The sequence below is a fragment of the Pelobates fuscus genome, chromosome 1 (assembly GCF_036172605.1).
Source record: "Pelobates fuscus isolate aPelFus1 chromosome 1, aPelFus1.pri, whole genome shotgun sequence".
NCBI lineage: Eukaryota > Metazoa > Chordata > Amphibia > Anura > Pelobatidae > Pelobates > Pelobates fuscus.
The window spans coordinates 22535083-22548016 of NC_086317.1; the positions used below are offsets into that span (position 1 = coordinate 22535083).

Sequence of the window (12934 nt, forward strand, 5' to 3'; positions counted from 1 at the left end):
GTTGCTGTAGCACATATGGCCTGTTGAATGCTTACTTGTTATTAATGAAGATTGTGTTGTATGAAATTAGCAACATTATAATGTCAACCTATTTATTGTTTTTTAACATGCCTTTTGAAAGTCCAGATTTCTAAAGTGACTTTTCAATTGCTATAGTAGATTACAGTTCAATTATTATTAACATTATTAGCATATATGGAGTGCCAACGTATATCGCTGCGCTATACAACTATACAGCAAGTAGTTGACAAAATAAAGTTCACAGCTACCAGAGGTGAAGAGGGACCCTTTTAAACTAGTTTACAGTCTCTAGAATATAGCTGTTTGTGCAGCCTGGTATATTAGTGGAATCAGTGATTTTCAGGAAAATGAAGAAGTGCAGTAAAACCACTTCTTCTACTTAGCTATCACACTGGTCCTGGCATTAACCTAAAGCTTAGTAGTGCTGCTATTTAGGTTTTAGGGGCCCATGGCCTGCTGCATGCACCCTGTCCCACATGTGCCCCCTTGCCAATAGTAATTTCATTTTTATTTAATATCGCTTATTCACCAGTATATTAAATACAAATTAAATTACAGCAATCCACAAAGTGCCTGTTTTGCACCTCTAGTGAATACAGACCACAGCAAATGCCCCTTATTGGTTCCAGAACTAATTGAATGAATCAGAATGCAGTTGATTACTTCAATTCCCATTCACTACGGCTTTGCGAACTGGAAGGAGCACATACTGTGGTCAGCAGCCACTGGAGGTGCAGGCCATGCACTCATCCACTGGACCTCGAGGTAGAACTTATATACCCCACTGGACCACCTAAGATTTATCATTTCTGCCGGATCACCAGGAGGGGAAGGAAAAATATATATATATAAAAAAAAAAAAATGATTTAAAAAATGCAAAATGAAAAGGGGGAGGGGGAGTAGAGTTGCAACATATAAACACATTACACATATCTCACACAGACAACACATCCATTATACACAGCACACTCAGCCACCACACGCCCACATACGTATTACACTCAGTAATCACACCCTGCTGTAAACGTACATTTTCTTTTAAATATGTTGTTTATTAGAGCTGCAATAGAATCATTGTGCACATTACCAGAAGTTTTATTGCTGCAGTGGCTGAGCTATGTGTATTACATGATGAGTTTTAATGCAATAAGTCCAGTGATATACTCACACACATTACTGTGAGTTGTATTACTGTGGAGCTCTGTGATAAATTAATCTACTAAACACATTACTGTAAGTTTTATTGCTGTCGAGCTCTGTGATACACTCATACACACTACACATTACTGTGCGTTTTAGTGATATAGTAATGTGCAGTGTGTGAGTGTATTGCAGAGCTCCAACGTACTAAAACTCACAGTAATGTGCAGTATGAGTGTATCACAGAGCCCCACCGTACAAAAACTCACTGTAATGTGCAGTATGAGTGTATCACAGAGCTACACCGCACTAAAGCTCACAGTAATGTGCAGTGTGTATGAGTGTGAGTTTTAGTAGAGTTCAGCTTGAGATACACTCAAACTGCACATTACTGTGAGTTTTAGTACGGTGGAGCTCTGTGATACACACTGCACATTACTGTGAGTTTTAGTGCTGAGGTATGTGGGTTCATTCCACAAATGTACTCCAACACAAACATTAAAGGACCACTATAGTGGCAGGAAAACAAATTTGTTTGTTCATTAGGTCCCCCCCACCCTCAGGGCCCCCCTCCCGCTGGGCTCGAGAGGGTTAAAACCCCTTCAGCCACTTACCTTTCTTCAGCGCCGGGCTCCCTCTGTGCTGGAGAACTCTCCACCCCCTGCTGACATCAGATCCGAATGTGCATGCGCGGCAAGAGCCGCATTCAAACCGCCCATAGCAAAGCATTACTCAATGCTTTCCTATGGACGTTCAGCATCTTCCTCTAGCGGCTGTCAGTGAGACAGCCACTAGAGGCTGGATTAACCCTCAGTGAAACATAGCAGTCTCTGAAACATCTCTAAAACTGCTATGTTTTTAGCTGCAGGGTTAAAACTAGAGGGACCTGGCACCCAGACCACTTCATTGAGCTGAAGTGGTCTGGGTGCCTATAGTGGTCCTTTAAATCTCAAAGTATTAAGTATTGTGTATGAGAAAACCAAGACCTCCACAGCAGTGCCCCCCCCCCCCCCTTCACTTTGTGCCCCCTTCACTTTGTGCCCCCTTTGTATGTAATTTCTGGAGACTCCACTGCTAAAACTCATGGCACCACTACAGTTAAATCACTTAACCCCTTTCACCCCCTATAATTGATTTAAGCAGTCTACTATACTTGGGATAAGGTCCAGCAGGCATGCCTTTTATGTGAGCCACTAACCCATACACAGTGCCCCCTCTGCCCTTTACACTCCTCACTGCCCAAGCAAATCCTGAATGGCTAGGCATGTGATTTAGGAATTCCAGATAGAGCTAGGCACCTCGGGCTGCAGGAGGCACTCAGGACACAGGGAAGGGCTGGCTGCTGCAGGGTTCTCTGGGTTTCAGCACTGAGTTCAATATCTCTGTGAAGTAGCTGTCAGAGCTCTGAACTGGAGACCTGGTCACCCACAGCCTGGGTGAAAAAGTCTGGCACACACACATTCACAGCACCGTCCCCCCTGTGTTTGTGCTGAGAGTGGAAGATTCCATTGAAAGGCTGCTCTGATCTTCATTCTTGCTAGTTTAGCCCCAGCAGATAAGGGAGACCTGAGAGGTGCCAGCTGGTGCAGGGGTCTGTGTGCTCCTCTCTGGATGGAAGCCCTGGGACATGGCTGGACTTATACTGGGCTGCCTTGGTCTGATCTGTGCCACAGGTAAGCAAAGCAGGGGCTGGGGCAACTTTTCACCTGCTAGGGTAACAAGTGCAGTGCACACAGGCAGTGTGTGGGAGAGGGTTATATATGGGATTGAGGGACATGGATGGAATGTGCAATGTATCTAGTTTATACATTCTATACAACCTGTTCACTCACTGTAATGCAGAAAACGTCACATTGCCTGGGATCAGACAATAGATAGATCTATCTAATTATGTGTGATCGGTGGGTTGGGGGAGGGGGCACTGAGATGTGGGCATTGTGTTCACCCATGTGCTATGCACCCCCTTATATTGCAATGTGTGGCTATTAAATGATGAATGATGTATTGATTAATGTTGGCTCCCCCAATACATGGACATGGTGCTATCTCAATACACAGCTACATCCTTATTGCAGGAATGGCATCTCTCACACTGCATGCTCACTGGCTGCACTGCATGTAGATCCCACATTGCAATGTGTGAGTGGGGTTGAATGTGTACTTGGAAATTGGAAGAAGATAAGGATTCAACAGGAGAGACAGAGCTAGGTAATGACTGGTACTGACAGACAAGGAGTGTGTGCAAGAGGGCACACATAAAGGTTGGCACAAGTTCAACATGCCAGGCTTCAACCCTTTGTCTGTCTGCTTAACCCTTGCAGTGCTTGAGTAGCATTCAATTCTACAACCAGCTGGCTCACAGTCAAACCTACGAGTAATTTAATTGACTGTTCACATAGCACATATATTAATTTACTGTGTCAGTAAACTCACTATGCAACATGTACTGCATAGGACATGTATCCTGTAATTATGAATCACATTATGGGAGAATCCATGCATTGCCATGCTGTAATATAGGTGTGCGTATATATTTCACATTTTTTTCATCTATTAACATTAGAAATTCTAGCATTGTTTGACTATGAATTCGCTTTAGACTGAGACGTTTTGCATTGTAATAATTGTTGCAGTGCACCTTTCTTATTGCAGCTTGCTTGTAAACTGTGCATAATTATTAAGTGCTTGTTATGCTTCGCACAACCTCCAGCTTACATCAGCATCTTTACCCACGGCTGTGTATTATATTACAGTTATCTTCATTTTCATGTGCCACTGACCAGAATATTAACAATTTGAATTGATCGCTGCTCTTGTGATGTTTACATTTCACAGTGCAGAAATAATTCGTATCACTTCCCCCAAAGTATTTATTATCATACCAGCTATTTTGTGGTGGTTTGGGGTAATAAATTTAAACTGAAGGATTGAGCTAACCTCTGCAGATCTTCAACTGGCGGAGTTGTCACATGTCTGTCAATCAAAGGGTTAATGTCTCGTCTGACAAAGTATACAAATATGTATACTACAGCGTAATAACAAAAAACAACCTTTATTATGATCATTTAATGCCTTTGCACATACATTGTCCTTTTAGGAATGTGTATATGTAGGTATTTACATTCAACTCTGAAAATGTAATATACACAAATACCCCTGTTATACAAATATATTTTCTTTTTGCAAGCATATGTGTTGACTTGTTGCATATAGAGATGCCACTGGATGTGATCCCACTATAACTGATCCCGCTGAATAATTTATAAAAAAAATCAGGCCTGAGCAAATTTAGGAACTGACAAGAGGCACTAAAATATAGATCAAAATCAAACAGCTAAAAAAAGGTAGGCATGTGAATTTTAGGAGCCCTCCCTACCTGCCTTTAATGAGTTGTTCCTGTGTTGTCATAGCAATGGGGAAAATGACATTGTGAAGGCAGATACAGATTGGCCTATGTAATCTGTTATTAAGAAATTTCTGCCTCATTTTACTGATTTGGGGCTAATGCGAAGTGTTCTAGAATCGAGTCCTTCCACTGGAAGGTTATTCCAGGTATCTAGTGACCATTTTGGCTAAAAGTTGTATATTCGTATCATATATGAATCTTCCCATACCCTGAAAAGTCTCAAAAAATCTATTGTAATTATGTGTTTTAGGAGAGTGGTGGCCAACACAGATGATGTAATAATAGGTGACTTTATTGCTGTAGATTTCTGATTATTATATATACTTTGAATGTTACTGTGATTGTTATCGGAGTTCCCTGATACTCATACACATCGCATTATATGACTGTGCATTCTTTCTATTGCTGTGGAGCTCTGTGATACACTTATGCAAACTGTACGATATTATGAGTTTTATTAATTTGGAGCTCTCTGTAAAGCTCATATACACTGTGCATTATTTTGAATTTATCAACGGGGAGCTCTATGATAACCTCACATGCTGCACATTACTATGAGTTTTATTGCTATGGAGCTCTGTGATAAACGTATACACCCTGCACATTGCTGTGGTGAGTTGTATTGCTATGGAGCTCTGTGATACACACATTCACACTGCACATTACTGTGACTTTTATTGCTGTGGAGCTCTGTGATAATTTTATACACACTGCACATTACTATGAATTGTATCAATACGGAGCTCTGTGATAAATGCATTCACACTGCACATTATTATAAGGTTTATTGCTATGGAGCTCTGTGATAAATTCATACACACTGCACATTGCTATGCATTTTATTGCTGTGGAGCTATATGTTACATTCCTACATACTAAATATTACTGCAGATTTTATTGCTGTAAAAATCAGTGCAACAGACATCACATAATCTCCATTCCAACACTTTAGTATTTCTCTTTTTATTGAAAATATATAACCTTTCAGCTTTATTGAAGGTTCCTATTATTTTGCTCCCTTATCTTTTCCACCAAGTACATATTAAAGTGCACCTGTCACTTGGCAGTGTTTAATAAAGTGTTTATTAAAAACTGCCCATGACTTGTGTTTAAAGTTTTTTTTATAAATTTGTTTTGTCACTGGCTCTGGGAGACTGAACCTGTGGAATTACTTAATCTCTACCATTTTCCTATTCTGTCAGTTATTGATGGCTGCCATAAGGCATCCTTGTGCTAGATGTCCAACAAAAGCTTACATATAAGGATGTCAAGCGTCTCCCGGATCTTCCAAAAAGGCCTATGGAGTGGTGTTGCTGCTATTCTTGGCTTACAAGGCTGCGGGAGGTGGTAGAAAAATGATGAGGTGCAGTATTCGATAATTCAAGAGGTAGCTTTGGGATTAGTTAAAAAATTACCTTTTCCCCTAAATTTTACAATGTATCCAATAGTTTGCAGAAAAAAGGTATATGCTTTAGGGTATGGAAGTTTTCCTGGTAGGTTTTGAAGGTTTTATTAAGTTATTAGTATGAGTAGAACTGAATGCATATTAATCCTAGATCTGTAAAGTTGACATATTTAATTGAGTATGTTTGCTGCAATTTTTTGAAGCACGACTATCCTACTAATAAGATCTTGAGCAGAGAGAACCTCAATACCTCAGCTGGGTGTCCGATTTCCAAAATACAGAAATAATTATGTTAAAAAAATTAAGTCAGCGTCAACAAAATAAGAGATTTTTTTTCAGGTAGAATGTGATGATTTGCAATTAAAACAGTTCTGTTACATTTAAGCTTTTCATAAATATAGAATCGTTATATACAGCTCTTTCTCACTATTTTGCAATTTCTTTGAAATTCCAACACAATCAAAAGATATAGATGAGACAAAATAGGTATTACTTTGTCTCACGTTATTGCCACGCTTTGGAAAAAGGCGGATCTTCTCCCGTCATTTCCCATTAGTAGACGGTCGCAACAGCTGATGAGAACAGGCATCATCCCCTGGATGTTAGGCATAAGTAACATCCCCAGGATGTAGTTGGAAACCAGAGCAATCTGAATATACCTTTCCTGGTTAAATACTTGGTTATTATTATTATCTCACACAAGGTGTTATAGATGCCGGCGGCACCTTTTTGCATATGGCAAGATTATCTATGGTGGATATTGAAGAATCCTCCATAGACACCATAATGTACTCTTGCGCAAGGACAAGATTATAGTAGTGGTGATGGTTCCTGGCCACCTTTACACAAGCGATATGTCATCTTGTGCGGCATGTGCTGTCCTTTGCTGCTGATTTAAAGTACTTGAGATTATATTGGTACATTTCATGTGGAAAAGTACGTGAGACCGGATTTGTTTTCACATAGTAAGCATTCACCAAATGGCAAATTCACCAAAATGACAGACAAATTAGCAAAATTGCGATGGAAATAGCTGAGCGTGAAGAATCTCCAGTCTGGCAATTTATTTGAAACTTCACAAATTCAGTTATCAATTTACACAATTCTCTATATAGTAAAGAAACCCCCGTGTGCAATGTAAGTTTTAGTGATCTCTGAAAATAATGCATATATAATCCATATATAAGTTCCCCAGCTGTTGTTGGACTACATCTGCCATAGGTCTCTGCCTTACACTAAGACAAAGAATTACGGGAATTATAGGTCAACAAAACCAGAGGGGTAGGGGGTTACACAGGTCAAGACCCCTGTTCTACACAACAAAAGAAAGTTTGGGCTTCACAGGAATCATTTGATTGGATTTTTTTCCCCCTGTACAGTGCTGCACTCTGGATTATAAAAAATAAACAACTTTTATCAGAGATATGGATTCCATTTTTAATAATTTTTTGTTTAAATATGGAGTACATGTAGGCCAAGACCAATACTGCCCTGCTTTGTGGTCTTTTGTTGTCCCTGGTATCATGTGGAAATAAACAGCAGAACTACTATGTTAAAAGCCCCATTACCCCGCTGCCAGTCACGTATCCTTTGTATCTCCTCTCATTTCTGCCTTGATGCAGCCTGTTCTGTGAGAAAGGTCACACTGGGTTATTGTTCCCAAATAAAAGGTCTCTGGGATTAGAACGCACACAGCATCTCCTCCCGACTTAGACAGGGACATTATGTGAGAAGACAGTTTGTCGTTTTTTTAGTTAGTGTAAATCAGAATGGGCAACCAGTGGCTGAAAAACTGTTAATGAACTGCAGGCCATGCTCTTATTATTAGCCAAACACTATCTACCTCACTAACTCTTATTTCAGTGATATGGGAAAAGCATGGCAGTGTGGCGAGCTATCTCTGCGGGCACTGGAAATGTGTATTTGTTGGCAGTGAAGAGATTGTATATGAGCAAGGCACTTTGCGGTTTACCATCCTCATTGCTAAGTGTTGTGTATTTGTCCTAGGTCTAGGTGCTGTGAATTACTAAACAATTAAATAAAAATATGTGCTAGACATTCCAGTGCAAGCTAAAAAAAAGGAATAATTAAAGGCAATAAATATAACTACAGTAAGCATGATGTGCTCGGGGCCTTGGATTGCTCTCTGGGGATATTAGATGCCTGCGGAACATTTTAGGATCACAAATCAAGACAACAATTAGTCGTATGCCTTTGAGTGTGAGCAACTGCCAAATGTCGTGGGTTTGCAGGCGCAGTCTTTTGGCTGACTGTTACAGTTTCCAAGGCTGTGAATGTATTTAGTAGATTATGTATTTCTTACATTTAACAGAATATGGCTTATTTATCTTGTCCTTGTAGAGTTTGCATTCAAAGTGGTTTGGAATGAACATGATTAGCTGTCAGTTGCCGCAGAACTATCTGATCACTCTCAGATAGATTCTCTTTTGGAACAGTTTATTTAGAAAGATCTAAATAAGTTATAGTTTGGCTTTTTACTAAATGCAAATCATTTGAAATTTGGCTATTCCTCCCAAATTTGTATATTCTTTTTGTACAGCCAGTTGAATAGTAAGTAATGTATATATTAACAGATTTATAAACATTTTATGAAAATGCCTAGCCCTAAACTGATCACATAAGTTGTTTTTTTCTGGGATTCCCTTAAAGGACCACTATAGTGGCAGGAAAACATACTCGTTTTCCTGGCACTATAGTGCCCTGAGGGTGCCCACACCCTCAGGGCCCCCCGCCCGCCTGGCTCTAGGAGGTGGAAGGGGTTAAATTTACCTCTTTCTCCAGCGCCGGACGGGGGACTCTCCTCCTCGGCTTAATGCGCATGCGCGGCATGAGGCGTGCGCGCATTCAGCCAGTCCATAGGAAAGCATTCACAATGCTTTCCTATGGACGCTGGCGTCTTCTAACTGTGAAAATCACAGTAAGAAGCGCCTCTAGCGGCTGTCAATGAGACAGCCACTAGAGGCTGAATTAACCCTATTATAAACATAGCAGACCTGGCATCCAGACCACTTCATTAAGCTGAAGTGGTCTGGGTGCCTATAGTGGTCCTTTAAACATCATTAATGCATGAAGTACCATCTTTAAGCAGGCACACAGTATCAGTGAAGGATTAAGATCTCACAGGGCCATAGGCAAGTTCCAGTTTCATTCCCCTCTTCATATAGGGATGGTAAATGGGGCTAAGCAAATTCATGGATCAAGGGCTCCTGTTTACTTGCAAGTATTTTTGCACTCATTAAAAAAACAAAATGAAGACAATTTCTTAATCATTCTAGTTTGCCCGCTGTACTCTACTTAAAGCAGAAACGGCACTACCCTTAAAGTCACAATCCCTTGCATTCATTTGATGGTATTGAATTGTTTACTGGCTAGATACTGCCACTTGAAGCTCTGGGCACTCTCACGTGCACCAGATCTTCTGGTGGGACATGCATGCTGGGTGGTTTCTTCCAAAGTGGTCTATCCTCATAGAACAAGTACACACTGCACTGTGGGGGGTTCAATCAATGGAATATTAGAGCTGTGCTAGTAAAGATGGGCATGTGGCAGAAATAAATAAAATAAACCCTGATTAGTGGAAAATAAATAGCACCATGCATTTCTGGAATTTGTGCCTAAACACCACACGTGACAGTTCCACTTTTATCGTGTTTGCACTGTTGCTGCTGGTTTACAATAAATCTCATGGACTGGGCCTGGGTGATGTTGCCAAGGACTAACTCTATTTTCATGAAAAGAATGCAACTCAGGAGTGACGCAGCAAGCAGGCTAAAGTTTCCTTTAATAAGTGATATATTGGAGAACTTCAGTGTCCAGAGGGATGAAAATTCCATCATAAGATGCTTAGTGCGCTGGAGTCACCTATTTTCCCAAATTGTTCCTCACATTCTTAGACTATATACTCATACCATCCACAGGCAAGTTCTGAGGGTTCCAGTGAACAGGTTATTTTCCACATTACTTAAAATACCTTATCAATATTCCTTAGGTAGAAAACCTCACAACATATTTACTCCCTAGTTGCCTGAGTAAGTATGTTGTACAACATTCACTATTTTCCCAAGGATTTTTGCAACATTAGGAAACGGGGTAAATGCTGCTGCATCAATACAGCAGGTCCTCAATCCAACCAGACAGGAGACACAGTTCCACACATACATACGGTACTTAATTTTTACTCTGGACTAGCCACTATCCGCATTACATTAACCTTATGGCGACACACACCCAATCCAATACATGTAACTAATTCATATGGGCAGTCTACAGGCACTCATAATAAAAAATATTTATAAAGGGATGGGAAGACAGTGACTAACAAGAAATATGTCCCTGCCTGCAAAAAACATAATATGCAAATCAACCTGAACATGCAAATTACTTAGTCTTGCTATTCAGGTAGTTCATATAACAGTTGCAACCACCTGGTGGCGCTGCGCATAACTTACAAGATATTCACAACCAACAGATGGCTCTGTACAGGCTTGCAAGATCGTTAACAACCAACAGGAGGCGAAGCACAGGCTCCGCAGCCTAATCCACCTAGTTGGTAGATAGCGTTAGCAGGACAGTAGAGAACTCAAGACATTTAAAAAATAAATAATACACACCCTGCACCTATAATGGTCACAAGGGTGACTTAAACATCACGGTGTCATCCAGGGGCATACAAAGTGTCCATCTTATTCTCCTAGAGATGGTGACTACCGTCACATGAACCATCCAAGCTTACAGTGACAAGGGTCTTTTAAAGCATGGCTAGTAGCATAGGACTTGACATTTTAAGACCTGCCATCATTGTACTATGTTTGCAGCCAGGCAACAAGTACTGAGAGGGTGCATCTCTGAATTTGTCCTTTGCCTCCTTAAATCAGGATACCTTCTCCCCTTAACATCCATACATCTTTTCTCTGCAATAACACTATTGATTCAAGAGAGGTAACAATGTTACAGTGGGGAAACCAATCAACTCATTTGCATTTTGAGCTCCAGAGAAGCTTTTTTGCCTTTTAGTCACCATTGGTTGGCCCAGGTGGTAAACATAAAGACAGATTGCTGAAATGCTTTCTGTGTGAAGAGTGTGTACTCATTTTTCATTTTACAAAAAAGTATTTTACAGACTATTTTTAGATAAACAGCAATATAAAAATGCATAATTAAATACATACATGTTTTAATTGGGGTATATCTACTAAATAGTGATATTTTATTTGGGAAGTGGAGTGTCTCTTTAGCTGGGCTCAAGCGCTGTGTATATTTGAAGTCTAGTAACTGGTCTGCCGTCTGCTCATTTTGACATTTTGGACTGATTTGACTTATTGATGCCCGTAAGGTGGCTCTGTGCACAAATTGCCAATTCTTCAATTCCTTTATTGTTAGAATTTTCTACTTCCACTGAAAAGCAATTCCAGGTACGCACTACCCTTTCTATAAAAGTATTTATCATATGGTGAAGGGGTGTATATTTGGCAGAACAATCCACTCAGTAACTGAACACATGGTTTTAATTAATGTTAATCAGTTTAATATATCAGTGTTAAATTATAGCCTTGGAAGCAATTTTACAGTAGAGCTTTTTTTTCTGATGTAAAATATAGGTTGGGGGATTAATTGCACTTCTTTAAGAGAAATGTATGGCATTTTAATTGAGTTGTTTGATTGTTAATAACATACTTTATAAGGATTTATAATTCTGTTGAGGAATAATAAAAAAATATATATATATTAGTTTCTGCATTCTGTTTTCATCTCTGTACAGATTGCCCAATCTCATTTAGTCATCCTTTTTCATTTGGGTTGACATGACATATGGGTTTAAAGACCTTAGGTCTCCCTAGATGTTGTTGGAATATGACTCTTGTCATTCCTGCTACCTATAGGAGATATAATCCGAGAAATGTGATTAGCCTTACTTCGAAAGCCCTTAATATCTGAGTACTGGAAGTTGGAGAAATTGTAACAAGGTCCATATTCACAGTCACAGATGTCCGAAATATCCTCTCAGTGACACTTCTATTTTTTTATTGGCTACATCACACAAAACATATAAGAAACCAGAGTCTCTGAAACATATCTTGTCTAGGGTAGGGGCAGTGGTGGCTGGTTGCTCCCCAACCCCAAAATAAGGCAGATAAAATATAATTAATTTATTAAGTGGACATTGCAGGCCTAAACAACTATATTTGACAGTTGCATATGTATAAATGTATGTGCATATTTCTTATCTGCTTGTAATGCACTGTGCTTTAATATGTGAGTATAGTGAGTGTATGCAGCTGTGTAAATCTAGTCAGGGTTAAAGAAAATGTTGGGGTAAAGGGGTGTTTAAGGAACACTATAGGGAATGAAAACATGTATTCCAGACCCTGTAGTGTTAAAACACCATATAGTCCCCCTTAACCTCCTAAATATAGTAAAACCTTACTTTTATTCCAGCCTGCTGCTGGCTCTGCCCCTGATTTGACTGCTTGGCTGACATCATAAGTATTGAGCAAAGCCAATCACAATGCATTGGAAAGCATTGGATTGGCTGAGACCATCAAGGAGGTAGATCAGGGGCAGTGCCAGAATAAGCCACACACAGCCCTGGTCATTCAGCATCTGTTCATAGAAGTGAATTGAATCAATGCATCTCTATGAGGAAAGTTCAGTGTCTGCATGCAGATGGTGGAGACACTGAATGTCAGTCACACTGTGCAGCAATGCCCCAGGAAGCAGCTCTAGCAGCCATATGAGGAGTGGGCAGTGAAGTTATCACTAGGCTGTAATGTAAACACTGCATTTTCTCTGAAAATACAGTGTTTACCGCAAAAAGCCTGAAGGTAATGATTCTACTCACCAGAACAGATTCAATAAGCTGTAGTTATTCTGGTGACTATAGTGTCCCTTTAAGGTTAGAGAGAGGTTAATGTCATGTTAGAAAGATTAACAACTTGAGAGG

The 12934-nt window shown here is 39.9% G+C and overlaps 1 protein-coding gene across 4 annotated transcripts in view; it reads left to right on the plus strand.

Moving 5' to 3' along the window:
* The first annotated feature begins 2541 nt into the window (after positions 1-2541).
* Positions 2542-12934, plus strand: part of ILDR2 (immunoglobulin like domain containing receptor 2) — a 316283-nt gene continuing 305890 nt past the window's right edge. For all 4 annotated transcript variants that reach the window (XM_063446582.1, XM_063446594.1, XM_063446575.1 and 1 more), the window contains exon 1: positions 2542-2835. In XM_063446582.1, coding sequence (XP_063302652.1) covers positions 2790-2835 — 46 coding nt within the window. In that variant the 5' untranslated portion in view covers positions 2542-2789. The remainder of the gene's footprint in view (positions 2836-12934) is intronic.